Below are 22,041 nucleotides of genomic sequence, written 5' to 3'. Positions count from 1 at the left end.
TCCTTCAAGTGAAATTTTTCTAAACCAATTGCATAAAAAAGTTGTCTATGGGTATCATATAACTGTGAAATTATAATACTTGTTTCTAAGGCCTCTATCAAGGAAATTAAATATTAATAACTGTACATGTACTATAGATACTCATATTTATGCTGTTTACATATGCTCTAAGTAACTCGAATTCGAATAAAAAATGTCTTGAAAGTTCTCCAAAATTGATTGCTGGTAATTATTTCATATTTAACAAAATCCTACACATAGAATTGGAGAAAAATAATTATGTTGCTAATAGAAAAAACATTATAAATCATATAAAAATATATTAACATGACATAAACTTAATATCCTTGTTAGATACAGAAAATATTAATAACCAGAACCTATAAACAGAGTGTATATTTAACCTTAATAGTCTTTCAGAGCTTTGTCTTTCGCTTTATCCAGGAGGGGAATTGATGGATTTAAACAGCTCGTTAATTAGTTACCGGATAACAATTATCTCCCAAGGATTATCCTTTTGGGCGAACAAATAGCCTGCTAAAGCTGTCAGTAATAGTGACGGAGAAATATTTGTTGTTAAGAAACTCCGCAAGCATGCGAATGAAAAAGAGGGTGGTATGTTAGCTGTGTAAATTTACAGGAAAAACAACTAACAAATGTAGCATATTATACGCGTCCATAAACGAAAGTAAAATTTTATTACTATCAAAAACATATTCAGTTTCAGTTCTCACCATAAAAAGATATAAACTCTTGACGTAAAACCTTAAGATATAACCTGCTACAAAATAGAGCCAGATGACATATGCGGTGTTAAAAAACAACGCATTACAGATTTAACGACATTAAAATAGTTTAACACATTTTTACACTTTTAATAATGAAAAGTAGATTGAAAAGTCATACTAAGGTAGAAACATAAATATAAAAATAAAAAATTCACAAATACGTCAAGTATGAATTCTTGCAACGCTATATATTAACAAAAACTAAATAACCATTTATCAATCAGAATTAATCATAAATATATCAAATAGTTAGTCCAAACGATCATAATAAACTATAATCTTTAAAAAGTATGATAAAAGTGTAAAGTATTTACTTATATTGCCTTATTTATACACCCACAAAATTCGGCGACCCATAGAGTTAATATCATCAACCTAGAGAACGATTGAAAGAGATTTTGGAAAAATTATCCTATTAATTGCCGGAAAGATATTTATACAAGAAAGTTATATAAATGAGACTTCAAAGTGCTTGCGAGGAAATAACCATGTATATTAGTCAGCATTTAAACCAAATCGTGGTCAAGATAAGATTTTCATACTCTGCCAGGTATCCCAACTACATCCAATTAGAACAGGAGTTCAACTACCGAATGAGCCAAGCTGCAGGAAGTCTAAGATGGTGCGCATTGAATAAGGGAAATAGACTAAATCTCTTTGGGACTTAGACTTGGACACTGTTACGGTTTAAACATTTGTAAGAGTTGTGAAGTCTTTCAAATTTGATGTTAACATTTTTTATATCTGTTTCTCTTTGAAATCCTATCAGAGCTGAAGTCTGGAAGTAGGATGCTCTAATTCGAACTCTATGCTCTTGTTATAGAACATATCTGGATATGTAGATTACAATATTGTGAAGCTGAAGTCTTGGGAATAGGATGCTGCAATCAGTGCACATAAGTAAAACAAATTCGGCTGTGTATATTGCAATATTGTGAATGGAATACGCAAGTAGCATGCCCAAAAAAAACATAAATAAAGCTCATTGAAGGAGAAAGATCTGAAAAATAGGAAACTAACATCTCATCCCAGGCCAAAACCAACAGCGCCGATATTTGGCAAATAATTTTTGAAATCCTGCGACATCAACAAAGGTTAACAAGTATCTTTCTACTCGAGTGCCAGTCTATAATATAGCATAAACTCGCTACAATGCATGAAAATTGCAGCACCTGATATTGAAAATTCAAACCGAACATAAATGGTAGAGAAGATCGCTACAAAATTACAATTCGTTTATATATTATATCATTATAAAAGTAACAGTTCGATCAAAAATATTAAAATATGAAAAAATTCGGTGATATCTTCCTAAAATCGTTACCTATTAAACCCGCTATATTTATCAGGCCTCTCCCCAACATACTCCCATAGTTTATAACACCCGATCTGATTTAACAATGGTCTTTTGTTACGATGATATCAAAATATAGTTAATTTTAAAGGACTGATCACGTCAACAACCACAATATCAAAATAAAATAAAAACGCCATTAGCAATAAGAATAACTTAAATAAAAGTAATTTTCGTAATGTGGAATGTGTCATTGTAAATCATATTTAGTTACATATAGTATTACTATAAACATATTTTATATATGCACGTAGTTTACAAGTGCTTGACACATTAAATGTGATACTTTCATATATGACATGATTATTGTCGTTAGTTTAGATATATTATTTTTGTATTGTATATATTATATATTGTTTATTTACAGTTTGTCGTATACGTCTATATATTTCCAATGTTAGTTATACATTGTCGATAATTTATTTTGTAATGTATCCATCCTTTCTATCTCTGTTTGTTTAATTATATTAATCGTATTTTTATTTGTTTATCTTGAAATAAAATAATTTGATAATATAGAAATTATATTTCATAAATATAATAATATTTTCACTATTAAACAGGATAACCAATAATAATTTGTATTATCCGATAAGAGAGTTAAATGCATAACGAAAAATAATTAGCAGACTTGCTGAGTGTTCGTTGTATTCTTGTGGTAGAAAAATAATTCACCGAAATGCACCTAAAACTGAAAAGCGTGACGAGTTACCATAGCGCAATTCCTTCTAGAAATACAGCCTAGTATTTTTGTCATGCATGGTTCAATGCTTTCATTATATTCCAAAGTCTTTAACTATTACCTTAACTTTCCCTGAGTTTACAATAAAAAAAACGAAATTTAAATAATAGGTAAAACTTTGAAGCTGTCTACAAGGCATAAAACAAATTTAATTTCGAAATTCTTTTATTTAGAAAAACCCGCTACTTTTATGAAGGAAAAAGGTCGTTTTTGATAAATAGAATTTTATTACTTCAAGATACTGTTCATTCACCGAACAGGTTACTTCAATGCATTTGTAAATTATTTATTGAAATAATCCAATGTTTCTGTACCTTATCTCATAGAAGAATAAATATGGCTTTGTAAAATTAGGTGCAAAGTGGGTGACACGACAGCAAACTTTTCAGGTAAACCACGAAGAGGTGATGATTATAATCATAATATCAATATGATAACTATATAAGTATATATTCATGAATATGATATTAAAGAGATTGTATTTATATATAACATTTTGAGTGGAGCAACATTTGTTGTTTCATTCAAAATGGATAAAAAGGAATTTCGCGTGTTGATAAAATATTGCTGTTTGAAGGAAAAAAATACAGTTGAAGCAAAAACTTGATACCGAGTCTCCGGACACTGCCCCAGGAAAATCAACCATCGGATTGGTATGCTAAGTTTATTAGGTGGTGAAATGAGCCCGAAACGGTGAACGAGTACCCCAAAAGAGGTTGTTCCGTAAAAATTGAAAAATCCATAAAATGATTTGAATGACCATAAATTGAAATTGAATGAAACAGCAGACTGTCTAAAGATATCAACTGAACGCGTACATCATATCATTCACGAATATTTGGGTATGAGAAAGCTATGTACAAAGTGGGTGCCACGCCAGCTCACTTTTCACCAAAAACAACGACCAGTTGATGATTCGGAGCAGCGTTTGAAGATGATAAATATAAGTATATATAAGATGATATATATAAGAACGATTTATATAAAGAAGAGCTAATAAACGAGATTTTGGTCGATATTGACGCATTGGAAACATGGCTCTATCAAAATGGTATCGAAAATTGGGAGGGTTATGTGAAGGGAATTATGTTGAATAAAAAAAAATATTTTTCCAAAACAATGAGTTTTACTATGGTAGGCCGGGGACTTTTCAATTGACCTGTTATATGTATGCCAGCAAGTTAAAAATTAGAATAACTAAGAATAATTATGGTGTTTTGGGTTTCAATACATACCTGTTTGTCAGACAAATCTCCATATCATCCAAAAATAGTTGAGATCTGTAAAAAAGGAAAAATATATTAAAACATGTTTGTAAAAGATTATAGGTTCTTGCAAGTTACAGATTTATTATGGGGACGAAAATATAAATAGCAAATGCCGTTGCAAAAAACAACAACGGGTCAACATTGAAGTGGAATGAAATGAGCTGTGTATGAGGTGTTAAAAAACTTATCACTTTAATTTTAAGAGCCGTCTATACCATTATATATAAAACTTCTCACGGTAGTATGGATCCAAGAGATCAATTTTTAATATGACATCAATAAGTCGCTTAGATTCAACTGAATTAGAGTGATGAACTGGATTATGTTAGTTCTAACTGCATTTCTAGTCACGAGGCTACGAGCGGCTAACATTATACCAAATAATAACTCATGTGGAATATCAATCAAAAAAAAAACGCTATTACATATAACGCCATTTTGTTGAAGTCACATTATCCCTATCGTTAAATTATATAGCACTGGCCCAAAATCCGAGACTATCTATTAACTTTTCTGTGTTTATTAGCTAAACAACTAAAACTTCTGTGGTTTAGCAATACGACAATAATGCTTGGTAACCATACATCTAAAAATAAGACAAATTATTAATTTTTTTTTTAATATTGTGTAAATTAGACGACTCTATCAACGAAAGATATATCTGTTTGCAATAATTTTTACAACAATTTACTGTCATAGAACTCGACGAGGCTCTGCTATTGACCAAGTGCTTGCAATCCCATATGATCAACCATGTCGATCAAAATACCGATAACAATTGAAACCAAGATGCCACCAATGCGATAACCAGTCTAGGTACAATTTTATAGCTAAATTCTGAATTGGCACCTTACCGCTCAAAAAGTATTGCACTTATATGGTAACAGTAACTTAAAAGCTCTTTCTCCGAAAAGCACTCAATCCCAACAATATAACTATCCGATAGCTTCAAAATCTTCCGCAAAAACAAAATTCATATTTATGTTCGCAAACATTTCCATCACACAATTACACAGTTTGAAAGAAGGAGGTAAATCAGGAGGTTTTATATACCTCATATAGTTATAATTGAAAAACCAGCCATTCCCTGTCATAGTCACCACTTATCCGGGTATTATTTAATATATAACAGGTCAATTGAAAAGTCCCCCCCCCCTTCCATACCAAAACACATTTTTTTGGAAAAACTAGTTTTTTTATTGAACCTAATTCCCTTTAATGGTGATACACTGATTATAGCGACCCTCCAACTTTTCGATACCATTTTTGTAATACGATTTGTCCTTTGCTTCAAAATAGGCCTCAATTTCGGCGATCACCTCTTCATTCGAATTTCTTCTCAGCGAGCATTCTTTTGAGATCTGAGAACAGGAAATAGTCGGTGCGGGTCAGATCTGGAGAATACGGTGCCTCATCCACAAGCAATTCGAAGCACAATTCATGGATTTTTGCCATCGCTTTTATTGGCTTGTGACACGGTGCATTGTCTTGGTGAAGCAGCATTTCCTTTTTCTTCAAATGCGGCCGTTCTTCAGCGATTTCGTCCTTGAAACGGTTCAATAATGCTATGTAATAGTCGCTGTTGATGGTCCTTCTTTTTTCAAGGTAGTTATTTAAAATTATTCCATGCGCATCCCAAAATACAGACGCCATAACCTTGGAATCATTCTTATATATTTTATCTTATATATTCTTATATTTATCATCTTCAAACGCTGCTCCGAATCATCAACTCGTCGTTGTTTTTTGTGAAAAGTGAGCTCGCGCGGCACCCTCTTTGCACAGAGGTTTCTCATACCAAATATTCGTGAATGATATGATGTACATTTTACCACGTCTAAACTGAGCATACCAATCCTTGATTGTTGATTTTCCTGGGGCAGTGTCCGGGAACTCGCATCAAACCAAACTTTTGCTTCAACTGTATTTTTCCCCTCAAAAAGCAATATTTTATCAACACGCGAAACCATTTTTTTCACAATAACAAAAGTTGCTTCACTCAAAATGCTATAATTCACAAAGTAATGATCCGACAGCTGTCAAAAGTATAGACGCATATTTTGAGCGCTATGGCTAACTAAAAAAACATATGGATTTAATTCTAGTAGCGCCGTCTATATGCCAGGCTGATGTGCCTATAGTTTAAACAATAGAAAAAATAACCACATTTTATATGGATAACGCTGCCTTCTTCCTACGTTCTCGATCATCCAAACAAAAACTCCAAGAGTAGCTAAATATAACTGTCAAATGGTGAACTTCAAATTCATCCACGGCGTATTGAGAGCACCTGTGTAGGTCAAATTATTCGAAGATCGAGATAAATTAACAATTTTAATTAAAACCAGTGATCGCTCTGTGGTCGATATTCGACCAGAATAATAATTCGAATAATTTAGATATGATATATGTCACCAAAACTTGTTTTTACAATATTATCTATATAAGACCAGAAGAGTATTTAATTATATAATTTTTTAATATAATTTTTTTATTATACTAAAGCATATTAAATTAAGTATCTCAAGAACTAGCACTCACTAACCTTTTTTGAATGGAATTTAATAAATATAATTTCAATAAAGTTCCAATAATCAACAGAGTATTGATACGTTTAAATTAGTACACCACTGAACATAGTAAGAAAACGTCATAAGTAAGATTATTTTCAGACCTGTAAGAACTTCACAGTATCAAATATAAGTATACATAATTTTTCTTTACTTTTAGGTTATAAACATAAAGACGAAATAATACATGTTTGTGTATTAAAACAGAAAATATATGAATAAAGTAATTTTGAAGTTAATATTTGACTTTAGCATATATATTAAAACAATATTGAAAACAATTATATATTTTATTTTTTACAATTTAGAAATCTACATTAAAGGAATATATTTATTATTAAATTTAACTATTGATTTTTCAGAACTTAGGTCTATAGAGTAAATAATCAAAATAATTGATACAAAATTCAAACAATAAAATATCAAGTAATCACATATATTTGAACATTAACCGTTAAACATCTTAATATTTATCAATGCTTTAAAATGTTTATAAATTTGCTATTATTAACTAATAATTTCTTCTATTTGTCCTATATATTCCATCTAATTTTGTAGTTAGTTTCATTTTAGTCGTTATATTTTATCCATATTTCTCACCTAAAATGTATATTGCCATAATTTATTTATCCAAGTTTTTAAATAAAATTGCATATTCCATCTAATTTTGTAGTTAGTTTCATTTTAGTCTTTATATTTTATCCATATTTCTCACCTAAAATGTATATTGCAATAATTTATTTATCCAAGTTTTTAAATAAAATTGCATCATTCTTAGCTTTTTAAAATTTAGTTAGTGCTTTCTTAAGAAATGCTAATTTATTCAGAAGAGAAAAATCTGAATAATCCTTAAAATTACTTCTAATACAATGATGTATTCTGTCTCCAGGACCATATCAATTAGTATCAGTCCTAAGCAAGCACAATTTTTCTTAGCTGTTCTCTGTTCACCAGCCATCAAATAGAATGAAAAGTTGATTTCAAAATTCTAAATTTCTTGTGAACAAAAAGGGTAGACGATTATTGTTATTGTCGAATTTTCTTAGTCTATGTTTTGTTTCACAGCTGAATATACGTTCAGATAAAGGGGACATGTTTCGTACTATTCTTAATCGTTTTTATCCAAACTTACCGTAACTCTTTAGTAGTTCCAACAATACGAAAATAACCAAAAATAACACAAAATCTTAAATAGTACTGCTGAAAATGATTTTTTTTTAATCTGTTGTATGTTTGGATGGGTTTTTGAAGCTAGTAGTCGCTGATTTTCGTTTGTTTTCGGACGACTTGTTCTTCCGGATTTCTCAAGCGTTTTTGTTTGTAACAATATTCTATTCTGGCATTTGAGAGGTTTCGGTTATTGGCAGTTGATAAATCGACAACAAGGTGTTGTGGATTAGCTATTATGTATTGCAATTAACCGTACAGACCACTTAATTAATAGTTATTAAATATTTTATTAAAATTTTAAGTTTACGCTCCTCGTGAAGCTCTCAGCATTCTGGGAGGTACGTCTGATGAAATGAAAGAACTTTAATAATGTTTTAACGCATTTACTTTCCGTTTTTATATCGTTTCAAATGCAAAATTTAGCGATTCGTCTTCTGATTCGAAATTGCCTGGCGGCATTATTCGGTACATTGTTGCCAGATTTTGATTATAAAAATTAAGCGCCCGTAGTTCATTTACGTACTATAGAAATGAATAATCTATTATATAAGAGTTGGGCTGGCAGCGCATTGGCCAGAACCTAACATTTTTGTTTATATATTTTGTGTCACCGATCTGATGGCTATTCATTGTTGCTTAATTTGGACGTATTTTTTTTTATTGGAATTTATTTATTTGTAGCCTATCTTACACAAAAATAAAGTAAAGCAGACAAAAATAGACCAAAAACTTCTTCCTCTATGAAAATTTTAACTGTATCAAATCTGACACCTCCAGGTACCACCGTTTTCCTCCAAATGGGAGGCCGATTAATATGTAGAAGATATTTTTATATCAAACGATAGTACATTACATATTTCTATTTAGATCACAAGCATGACCTCATTTCCACAAAAGAAAAGACTGGAAAAAGGAAACTGCAAGTATTCCAAAATAATCAGTCACCAAAAAGATCATATAAGAAACCCCATCAATAATTTGTCCATTCCGGCTATTGCTGTAATGTCACGTTGCACCATTTTCAACAATATATCGACTTGTAATTAAAAAATGTTCTCATACTATTCCCGAATTATATTGTCCAGAAATTAGAAAACGCCATTGGCCCATGGATTGGGTTTCATACCACAATCTGGAAAATTACACACTGCCAATCCGAATAACAAGATTTTAAAAAATAGACGACAGTCTCATTGTCATGGTTATTAAACCAGCTCTATAAAGAAATTAAACATTTAAAACGATCTCATCGTTTTAAAAAGTAATCCAACACCTTAAAACGAACCATTTTCAGTTCGTTTAGTCGTAGCATCTATACACATCAGCAGAGACGGTTGTTTAGCGAAATGGTTATTAGGCGAAATCCAATAAAAAACCAACAAAAAACAGAACCCATTCTCGCCAGTTAATTTTTAATTAAAATCTCCTCAGACCAGACCGAAAAAAAACCCCATTCACTTCCCGCCTTTGGTCCTGATTAATTCGGCTTTTTTCCGGGGCCTTTAAAAGATCCAAAAACAAAATGTCAAACACACTCCTATCGGGGCTGATTTTTTTTTATTATTATAACGGTCAGATTTTACGATTGTCTCTCTATTCGGATTTTGTAATCCAGTTATTCCCCTTCCTTTGCTCTGTCTCCAGGAACGGAGAGGACAAGAAGGAAAAAAGAACGTCCAAGCCGTAAAAGTCGATGACATTCTTTCGCTGAAAATATATAAAATAAAAATTCCCACCAGGATAAAGAGAAGGCCCTTTTTGTGTCCGTTTTAGTTTTTGATGAATTAGCTGTTCTGAACTGACCGGATCATAGAAAAATCCAGACCGAGTCGTGTGACAATAAAAAGAGGAACTATATAATATGAAAACAATGCCATTTGAACAATAATACATTAAATTAAAAGTTAATAGTTTGGAAGGAGCTCTACTTATACACACTAGAGATAACATTAAAAAATATGCGGAACTATAAAATAAATAAATACAGGCTTAAATGCTAAAAGATATTGCTTCGCTGCATTCTTAGATATATCTAAGGCCTTAGATAAAGCGTTGCATACAAGGTTGCAGGTTAAATTAAAGAAAGTTTAACCTCATCCTAACTCTGGACTATTGAAATATTTTCTTACAAATAGGCAGAATATAAAACAAGATGATGAACACACTGACCTATATTAAATATACTCAGTAGTAGTTTCTCTCTAGGTTCCAGGCATCGTACTGGGTCTAGTATTATCTCTTCCCTATACTACTCACCTGACCATTATAAAGCGACAAGGAAGTCTTAGCATCAAGATAACTCCAAATACAACATAATAAAATCTTGGTGATATACAACAGTGCCTGAAAACATGTTAAGTGTACTAGAACCAACGGAACAAAATCTAGCCTTATATATTTTACCTTACCTAGAAGAACATACCCACCAGTGACTATTAACAACTGCCGACTCGAAATAAAAGTAATCCTTAGTGCTACCCTCCCTCTAAAGAACTAATACAGAAATCGTACAGGAAATAATAAAATAGAATAATACATTCAATAAATACTACCACTTATAGTACTTATACTACACTTAAACTTATAATAACGTTATTTTATGAAACATACAATAAAATTGGCCATAAAAATACAAGATTGATTTATATATTGTATAGCGCAATGTTCTATAATTAGCCTAATTCAATAAATGAACAAAGAAACCGAAACTAAATAATAAATTCTTTTAAGTAAAAATGGAGAGTTATATATTTTAAAAGAAAATTTGAAATTATTTAATATTTCAACAATCAATTACAGTTTTTAACCAAATTCAAAAAAGGAGGAGGTTTTATGTTCGGCTGTATATATTTTTTAATGTATGTTAGCCGATATCTCCCTCAATTAAACCGATTTTCAATTTTTTTTTGTTCCAAAGAATGGACGTCCGATATTTTATTTCTTATTTTATTTTTAAACGTTTTTTTTTATATTAAAAGTTTAAGATTGATTAATTTTAACTTTCTAGTGGGTTCCTTATTTATTTTTTGAAATCGGTTCAAGTTCTTTTTGTAAAAATATTTTATTGTTAATTTAATGTCCCGTTATTAAGTTGCCTTTATTAAGTATGACGTGTTATACAAAATTTAAGATGTTTGTTTTTAAAACTGATATTTTAAAGATTAAAGACTACTTTTGATTATTACTTACTTTACTTCATTGATGTTAACTTCAATTAAAAACCTTGATGAGGGACCAGAACTACATATATTTTCCCCCACTTCCCACACTCATCAATTTTGAATACACTATATAGACTCTAATACAAATTCATTATTCGATATTGGACACATTTAAGATGAACTGTCAAAATCGAGGAGTGTAAACAAACTAAATGATAGATAACGTCCTGGTACATCGGACAGTTCTGACAAAAATATTTCGACAATGCCTTTAAAAGAGTTTTTCTAGTAATTATTTCCTAGTACATTTTTGACAGATTCAATAGAAAATATATTATAAAGAACATATACAAAAGAACATAAAAAGTTGTAAACGTGGCTTTAAAAGATATAACTAGTCTTATATATCAATATATCACTGCTCGATAGTACCAGCTCGTTTCAGTAACTCTATTCCAGAATTGATCAATGAGAAAGGCATTGTCTCCGATCATCACAACACCAGACATACATTTAGTGACTTTGAAAAAATTTGAAGAAATATAATCCCAGATATTGAACACGGGCGGGGTGCCAGCAGCGTCAACTAGAACCCAATAACGAATAGCTGGCAACCTCGAGAGGTTTATCTGGGATGTTAAAAGAAGGGTATTTCCAATCATTCAGTACTCGACCATCGTTTGGTTTAGACGTTTATCTATTTTGTATTTTCTACATTTTCTTTACATTGTCAATAAATAACGGGCACATAATGTAAACACCGAGCCATATTACCTACCCCATTACCCTACACTAATCCATGGAAGCGAAGTATATCATTGATATGTGCAATATCACTAAAATCCATATGAATAAATTTGTTATGAAAGAGTTTTAAAAGGCGAAAACATTCCTATATAATATAGCAAACATTTTTAATTTTTAAAAATCCATTATTATACAAATAATGAGCATGGGGTCAATATCAATTTACATCCCATCCCCACTTCTTGCTAATTTTGATAGCAAAATTACTTTTTTATTGAAGATGTGTATTGGATTAGTATTGCAGCCAACCTTCCTTCTAAGTATATGATCTAAATCCCGGAAAACCTTATTTAATGTACTGTATAAGAAAATGTTATTAAACAAAGACCCTGACAGTATGTTAAATTTAAAACTGCTTTAATGATAATACATGCATTCGCTAAATATTAGACATACGAAAGAAAAGAAAAGAAAATACCACCTACTGTCTTGGCTTTCTTACTTGCTTAAATAGGGATTGTTAGTCTTTTCGATTATGCTGATTTTCCGATAAAAACCATCGGGTTTCTTTATATATTCCAGACCTTTCCCGTCGAATATTAAATTAAGTGTATCAACGCAAATTTGAAATTCGTCAATGGTATTTTCTCCCCTAAATCTCCCTGTCTAGGTGTTCACCAAACTTTCCAATTCTATTACGATCTGGATTTCGTACAGGCCACTCCAGGATATCGACCTAAAGACGTGTTTTCCTTTAAGTTTATATAAGGCTTAATACACCCACCGTCCCAAAAGACTTTTAAAGGTTAAAGAGGCAAAAAAAAGTTTGAATATTTCTTTAAACTTTTTAACATTTTGCTGTTGTCATTACTATCCATCAGCACCAAAAGCAGCAAAAGCAAATAAAAATGGTATTATGGAGCTATGGATCATTTATGGATCACTGAATATTTTAATTTATAAGTAGAAAAACATTATTTGAGCAAGTGATAAACTATTGATATAGATGTCATCAGAAGCTGTAGGTTCGATATCACATCATATGAATTGAAATGTGAAACTATTGTTTAATTATAGCATCTGTTAGATTTTTTCTTGAACTAGACTTATTTGATAAAATATCATAGAGCAAAGAGAGTACATGCTGATATAGATGCCTTACTGGACGTAAGCAAAACCTTGTACTGACATATGAGATATATATTAGGTGTTTATATTTTATTTTGATCCTCTATATATTTGTTCATAAAAATGCCTGTACTGTTGACAATATAATTTCGAACCGTTTCAACATCCGGGTTCAATTGCTCTCCAGGCCAAATAAACAAATTGACTGACATATTGTTGCAAAAAAATCAGCAATACTGAGTAACAGGCACAAGAACATCCTTCTGCATGACAACTTTCGCTCACACTCTGCAAAAGTTGAGAAGGATTTACTTTTAGCTCGATTGGAATATTCTGCCGCAACCAGCATAGTCATCCGGCATATTATCTTCTGATTAGCACCTGTTAAGATCGGAGCAGCATGGTATGACTGGCATACGATTTCGAAATATTGAAGAAGTGTGAAAATGGCTCAATGATCAGATCGCTGACAAACCAACATCTTTCTTTAACCTGGTATCGCAATATCGCCAGATATATAGGAAACAATTGCAGAAAATTATGACAAATATTTTGGTTATTATGTATTGTAACAATTTTTCTCAATAAATACCGTCTTAAAATGAAAACATGATCAAAATGCATGCAAACACCTGTTTAACAAACACAACGTATGCCTCATATATAAATTCTAGGTTTTGCTTACATCCAATAAGGTCTCTATATCAGCATGTACTCTCTTTCCTTTATGACATTTGATCAAGCAAGTGTAATTCAAGAGAAGATCTAAGAGATGCTACAAATAAACAATACTTTCAAAATTTAATTCATATAATGTTCTGTCAAACCTACAACTTCTGATATAATTAATTATACAAAAGGAACCATTTCGTTTTTTAACACGAATCAGTTGATTGAATAATATCGTATAGCATTTAAATGACATAAATTAGACTAGTTGATCAATAATATCCTATGCACATGCCTGAACATGCAAGGAATAACTACTTTGGTTCCAATTTTTAAACAAATTATTGAACGTTTATTTTGACTGAATAGTATTATACTATCTTCACCTAAAATATTCTGTTAGTTTGCTTCAACAACACCACGTGATGTTGATGTTATAACCATTTGAAATAATTTATTCTTTCTTTAATTATTTCATAATAACTATCATTTACTTGATTGAATAAATAATAAGTTTATAAAAATAAATAACTAGTTGATCAATAATATTGCAGGTATATTGTATTATCCATTTGACACGTATTTTTCTAAAATTATTTCTGTAACTTGAATTATCAACAAGCACAAATTACTTTGTAAATTGCTTATGTATCAGTTAATCAATAATAGAATTATTAGTATCTATACGTTTACGTATAATATCAAGAGATCAGTCATAAAGATTAATATTCTTAGAACTAATTTTTCATAAAACTTATAATTAAGTCTCAACAATATACTTTGCAAATTTATTCAATAAACTTAATGAATTATCAGTTTTAACCGACTATTCACATTACAACAAATAATCATCCTATGACAAACTTTAAACTAATAGCATATTCATTGACAACGACTCGCACATAGTTTAATTATTACCACATTTCATATTAATCAAAACATATGTATATGGATTTAATAGCGTGGCCGGTACCGCCGTACATATTCAAAGAAAGTGTGTTTATGATAGACTGAATCAGTGTAATGAGTGATACCTCTATACATAGGAATTTGGTTTATATTAGAACAGGTTTAAAAAGGTAGTTTCACCTTGTATTGCAAGAGCAAGTCGTCAACTCTTTCCGAAAAATAAAATAAGTTTTAAAGTAAAATATTTTTTAAATATTTTATAGTCCTCACATTCCCATAACCAGCGCAGTTGGTGGGATTCCGGGGAAATCACAATGTAATTCTATTCATTCAATTAACCAGATGCAAATGTTTTGTCAAAAGAAGAAGACAGGTTGGATTGGCAATCGTTCCACAGTCACTAGAAGCATTTCTTGGTGTAGTTAAGTGGTATTCGGCAAACGTATAGCAGCTGAAACTGTAAGATCACAAAAGATGAATTAAAGAATCCTCAAGAACCCCTAACTATAAACTATTGCAATTAAGAAACACGCAAGCCCTGAAAAATGCCTTTAGTCTATGTATTCCCGAACCAAGCATCGTAGTTCAGGTTGTAAGTAATAACTACAACCTGTCCAGATGAGACAACGACTACGTACATCCCTTTGGTCGTTTCTTTCGGATGAAGATGTTATACAGTGCGTCTGATACCACCCTGTGACAAGTGAATCATCTACACATAGCGTTTCGGTTTAGAACAGATTAGAAGCATCGCAGCTTCTTTCAGAAAGAATAAATAAACAATAAAGTAGAATTTAAAAAAATTCTGATCATAACCTATGATTCGTAAAAAAATTAACTCCGTTGAAATTTAAGGATTGAATGAGATATTAAATGGAGTCAGACAAGGATGTACTTACTTTTCGGTCATTTTATTATACACTTTTATTGAAAAAGTTGTAAAATTCAGCAAAAGTAATCACTTTATAAGTTTTATTTTTACTTTTCATTTTTCCAGAGTCCAGTGATTTATTGAATCCATTATTTTTAACGCTGAATTGGACGGTACAGAAATGTTAACTATCGAGATTAACTATTGAGACACTATCGAGATTCCTACTCTAAAGGTTTCAGAAACACTTATTGATTATTAATTCCCTAGACGTTCGATATAAATTATAGAGCAAGTAAACCAATCTGACCTATTAAGAGTCATCAGGAAACCTAATATAGTTACTCATATAATCAAAGACGATATTGCCTGTATAACAGGGTAACAAACTTGTTCTAAATTCTGATTGAACTGGATCTCATATGTGTTAACTTACCACAGATTATCATATATAATACATTCCCTATATATATTCACATTTTTATTAATAACAGATTGATAATTACTTTATAACAACAAAATAACAATTTTGTTTATAGATGCTCTAAACTCTATCTAGTACTTAATATAGTAATTATCTAGTACTTAATTGTGTTACGTGTTAATATATAAGACCTTCTTGATGGAGTTATATTGGTGAATGCAGTAATAGTAATACTTTTCCTTTCCATTTACCTGTGTCTAGAATAATAACAGTTTGTTTGGGATAAGAATTACTAGACACCTAGATATATTGATTTGGTTATTGTTAGAATGTATAAAAGATTTTGATATTTTTCCCCCAACTAACGAAGCTTTCTTACAACTTTGCATATCTCTTTCTCATACGTACTAAACACAAGAATCAGAAACAATAATATGTATCCTAATAATAAAATTACAATTTCAATAAAAAGATATTAACCAGACAAGTTTTTACTTTACGTAGTATCGAATATGCCAAATGTTAAATATTTTTAATTGTATTTATTTTCATAGTATTAACTTGACTTAATAAAAAATCACTTACAATACAACAATTCAGTACAACCCATCAAAGCTTCATAAAATCGGATCAATGAATTAGGCAACCGACGACAAATATGCATTAAATATCTTATGCCTTATTCTCTCATGTAGTACTTTATTTTTAAAAAACCAAACTGTTTTTATGTTGTCACAAAAGTTGAAATATTTACTATAATTTGCTAATTACTCTTGTGTCTCTCAAAATATAACGCTTTATTTTTGAATGTTTTGAGATTTTTAATCATGAAACCTATAATTAGCGCTATTGATGTAAATTAACATATTTGAGATGATCTAAAAGTCAATTAATTTTCTAACGCACTCTATATTTCCTCATTAATTTTCACAGGTTTTGCAATATGAACACACATTATCATATTCATTCATCACTTTATCGTGTAAGCTGTATAATAGCATTTTTCTACTAGTACGGTTGGTATGAGTACAATAAACTGTAATCAACTGATTATAAAAAATTGTTACAAAACATTGATATTTATTTCAGTTGTATGAAAATATGTTGTATGCTAGCATCTGATATGAGCCTTCATTTTTTGGTTTTACATATATGACCGTAAAAATAATTACGTTTTTTCTATAAATAATATATTTACGTTGTAAAAGATCGCTAAACAAAGTTGAAGATAAGAAGTATGAGAAAACATTTATTAGCATTAGTTATCATTTAAACGATATTACCTTATATTATTATTAGTACAAGACGACAAGAAAAGTAATATTAGAAATACAGAAAAAAATTGTTTATAAAGTAAATAAGACCAATGGTAAATATCAGCTTTTCATCTAGCTTTCAAAATATTCAATAAATTCATTATTTTTCAATTTTATGGCCATTAATGGCCATTGAATTAAAAAAATAAAATAAGAAATAAACATAGGGTGAAGTCTTTTATATTGTGATCGCTCATCATATATTACCATCTCTCCTTGTTCGTTCGCTCTTGTCGCCCAAGTTTTGTGGGAACAAATCATGATTCTAAGGCAAAAAATGTATTTTGAGGGACATTCGTATTCTAACCTTGTAAATTTGCAACAAATGGTCGATTACATGCTTGTAATCCAGTGATTTCTGGTTAGGGAGAAAATTGTGATAACTACTTTGAAACAATACACATACTGCTGCTTCATTAGGCGTTAAATACTTACATGTCTAAATTGACAAATTTCTTTATATGGCCTTACTTCTTACATCTTTAAACTTCTTAATAAGTTTAACGGGAGGAGGAGACAAAACATAATGTGGGTTCGCAAGTGGTGAAGATGATAGCTTTGCAGTTTTGCAACGTTTCCAGATTTTTTACGTTTACCGAGCATTAACATCGATAAACGTAACAAAAACACTTTGAATCGACTTTGCAACGTCGTCATTGCATTATCAAACGTTTCAAAGCACAATAACTAATAATAATTCAGTACAAAAATGAGTTCCATATTTTGTATAGTATTTAAGGCAATGCGTTTAAATCGCGAACTCGAAAACTAGAACAAATCTTAACAAACGGATTGGACATCTAAATTGAGGGCATTAAATAAAATTCCAATCAGTTTAATCTGCTGTGGTCAAATATTTGACTAGAATTTGCAAAAGAAAAAATGTTTAAAAGCAAATAATTAAATAAAGGATGACTTCTTTCTATTTATATATTTAGATGCGACAGATATTTCAGAATGGGACCAATATACCAATGGCCCCTCAGGGCAAAATGATAATAAAAATAGTGTTATCACAACAAAAGTTGATGGAGAAAGATAACGTTGAAATAACAATTGATTAAGTTCAATTATTCATAACATTTATTAATAATTCATTGCAAATATAATGTACTTCATGGTGGAAACAGGAATGGTTATTAACACCTTTGGTTTGGATGAACTCGTTGAGATACATTGAAGAAGAAATTGAAAAATGATGGAATTGTGAACAAATGTTAGATAGATTGGAAATTAACAGCTTAGCCTTCACTTGAATGAAACTTTCTAAATATGATATTCATTCATATTCAGAGTTCAATGCTGCCAATTTCCATGATAGGGTGATGTATGGTAAAGATATGTAATTGTTCAGCATATATAAGAGCATTTGGTTAAAACGTATCAGGAGAGCAAGAACAGTAACTGTTTTGCAGATATGGCAAATGAATTAAGGATACTGCAGTTATTAAATCTAGTTTTATTAAGAAAGAAGTATAGAGGTGTTAACAAAACAAACTAAAGAGAAATACAATGATATCAAAATATCTTTAAAAGGTAACACAATACCGGAGGACACAAGAACTAGGCGTAAAATGTAAAAAGATATGCTCTCTAATATAGAAAAGAGTTCAATGCAAAGATAATCAAACACAACCCTAACGTACAAACTATTATAACTGTACTTATTTGTAGCTTTAAGTCCTTCGATAATATATGCATTAGATTTACTATATTGTTAAAATAAATTATATTTGATAAGTTAGTTATTTAATTTTGATTAGAATTTTGTCGTATGTTAACGCCAAAATGAACTAAAACCCAGAGTTGACAGGGCAACATTGTATGTATAAAACTTCATTGTATAGACAATACATACGAATTTTTTAACGCGTATGTTTCTGTGCAAAGTAATACATTTTAAGAATGCAAGAAGATAGAAATTGCATCTAAATCTAAATATTAAGATATACGATAACGCTATGTTCTTCCATATACTTTTCAAAACTTAATTTCGATATGATCTAAACATTAACAATGAAATATTAAAAACAAAAAGCCAGAGAAGAGATATCCTTCAATTTCCATGACAAAAAATAATCATATAATCGAGCCGGTACGAGCCTACGTTATATTCTCATATAAATAATAAACAAGGGCCCTTTTTAACGGTATGCGCTTTAACTTAACGTCACCCTAGGGGTAAACTGTGAAGACGATAATAACCGTTCTTCTGGCGGCCATATGGACGACGGTGGCACAAAAAAACCCTGAGAAAATACCTTAACAGCGAGACAGTGGCCGATTAAGATCTATTTACCTTCTATTACGAACACATCCTATTCCTTATTGACAGTAATTGGTGAATGAAACGAAAATACACGTTTATGGTCTATTTAATTGATTGAAACGAACTATGATCTCACGATATAAATAAAAATTGAGGGAAAGAACGGGCCCCTCTTTGATCAATTAATTTTGTATAAGAAAATTATTTTAATAGTAAGTTAACATATATATTAGGTGTGATACTTAAGTAAAACGATAACAGATTACTATAAATTACTGCTGTTTAGTATTGCTTTAACGAATGCAATATAATATGGGAATAGAAGTTGGAATTTTATTAGATAAGAAGTTTCGTTTCATACGGTTCATTTAATAAGATAAGTAGATGACGTTTGTTAATTTCTGGACAAGATAACTCGTAAAATAAGGGTATGAAGGTTTTTACTAATTACTAATCGGTACGTTGTTACCGATTGTGCAACATGACATTACAATAGAAAGGAAAGAATGGATGGAATTAAGCTATTACTGACGCCCATAGTTCACTTTATTAACTTTTCAGTGACTGAACTCAAACTCTAAGAACATCACTGCTTCTCTATGTATTTGGCATACCATGATTAAATACCTTCGGTATCATCCTTAGCATCGCATGCTGTAACACTTGCAATTTTTATTATATCATATCTATCTACTACGACTATCATTAGTCGATTTAATGATATATGCCCTAGAAATTTACAGTTGTTTATTATATCAGATTGTAGTATTCAAAAAAAAAAAAGACATTCAACGGTCGAATCTGTTTGTATATCATATAAAATTAAAAATAATATTTAGACATCTCCGGGGCCTTCTAACAAATTTTCTGCAATGTCCAGGATGTATTATAGAAAGCCCTGTATCCAGATTTTATGCCAAACTAACAAAAAGTTACTCAATATTTCTAAAACAAATAACATTTAAAGTAACTGAAGTTCTAACACATACAGAGCCGGAGGAAAAATTATGAAAATAATGTTTGATGCATTTTTGAATTAAGCTGTACTTAATTTGATATTCTCTATATAATATATATGACATTACGGGCTTCCCTCTGCAGCTTGGAATCAAGAAAACTAGGAAAACAATGCAAAAATAGAGTACCGGACAAAAAAATTTGAACAATATAACACAACAATTAAAAAGTTTAAACAAATATAAGATATTGGAGAAATTTAAAAACCAATACGTACAAACGTCCGTTTAAGAGATATTTTACAGAAACAGCTGAAGCTAAGCTTTTAAAAGAACAATTTAACAAACTGTTAAAACAAATCTTTGAATAAAATTATACGTTCAATTAGTGCGATAATTCGACGCTTCATTTAGTCGCATCAAAATAAGTTATAACTACTGACATCAACCCAAAATAAGCACTGAGGTATGATTTAATAACCCGACAATTAGTGAAATATCTACCAAGAAAAGTAACTATAAAATTTACCAAAACATGTCGGAGATGTTTGTTATAACAGCGAATAACCAACGAAGAATATCAACAGACAAGTGAAAATATAAATAGCTGGTCATGGACATGAACAATTAGCAGATATTAATATTATATATAATCAAATTGCAAATACAACAATATCTATAACTGATACTTCATTCATTCAGTCATTCCACATAGAAATAGTGCTAAGTATCTTGGAATCAATCCCGATGCAAAACTTCATTAAAAGGAGGTCATTAAAATTTAAAAAAAAACTGAACAGTAATTGGAAGGAAATCTATCCCAATCTAAAGTATATAAAAATTTTAAATCCAATACGGAAATATAGCATTCAGTTATGGGGATATTCCTAGAGAAGTAATATAAATAAAATACAAATTGATCAGAACAAAATGGTTCCAAGATGTGTTATAGATACATCTAGATTCCACAGGTATTAATAATAAGAACGGGCCATTTAGGTCCTGACTGTAACTCACAAAACAAGAGAATCCCAAAGAGGCATGATGAGAGATTCCACTCTTATCTTAACTTCCAAGCATTTCAATTATTGAATAACACTCAAGCCGGGACATGCTCAAAAAGATGAAACAAAACAGCATTGTTAATTTATACATGAATATGGTTACAATAGAGACTTAAAGACTAATTTATCCTAATTTTAGATATAAACCTAATTTTAAGTTGGTAAATAAAAAGAAACTGTAATTTAGTCGTCAACAAATGGTAATAAAAAAATAGTTTTAAAACCTGTCCTTTCCTATCAAGATCAATAATCAAGAATAAGTATTTACGGGCCATAAATATAGTGTAGGTACTCCAGTTCCAAACTTTTGCTGGTAAATATAGAGGACCTTCGGTAATTTAGAAAGAAAAAAATAAATAGCAATACTAAAAAGAACTCGACACTCGGTAGCTTTCCAAACCTTATTTCAAAGACAAAAAATAAAATGTTTTTTAAATGGAATTGTGACTACTATTGAAGAAGACTCTCAGCAATTTCTTATGAATATTTTGTGTCTTTCTACATTTCAACATTTTGTTTTTAATATTTACTCATATATATATATATATATATATATATATATATATATATATATATATATATATATATATATATATATATTTAGGAAATTTTAACCTATGAACTGAAATAAGTTC

At 30.4% G+C, this 22,041-nt stretch overlaps 1 protein-coding gene across 2 annotated transcripts in view; it reads right to left on the bottom strand.

Annotated features, from left to right (window-relative positions):
* Positions 1-22,041, bottom strand: part of LOC143202565 (uncharacterized) — a 248,358-nt gene that overhangs the window by 71,949 nt on the left and 154,368 nt on the right. For both annotated transcript variants that reach the window (XM_076414168.1, XM_076414169.1), the window contains one exon: positions 4,120-4,164. In XM_076414168.1, coding sequence (XP_076270283.1) covers positions 4,120-4,142 — 23 coding nt within the window. In that variant the 5' untranslated portion in view covers positions 4,143-4,164. The remainder of the gene's footprint in view (positions 1-4,119; positions 4,165-22,041) is intronic.

The sequence above is a fragment of the Rhynchophorus ferrugineus genome, unplaced genomic scaffold (genome assembly GCF_030347505.1).
Source record: "Rhynchophorus ferrugineus isolate W39M unplaced genomic scaffold, kcgeb_rfMv2 rfM9, whole genome shotgun sequence".
In the NCBI taxonomy this organism is placed as follows: domain Eukaryota; kingdom Metazoa; phylum Arthropoda; class Insecta; order Coleoptera; family Curculionidae; genus Rhynchophorus; species Rhynchophorus ferrugineus.
Note: the sequence above shows the minus strand (reverse complement) of the source record. Positions and strands in the feature narration are given on the sequence as shown.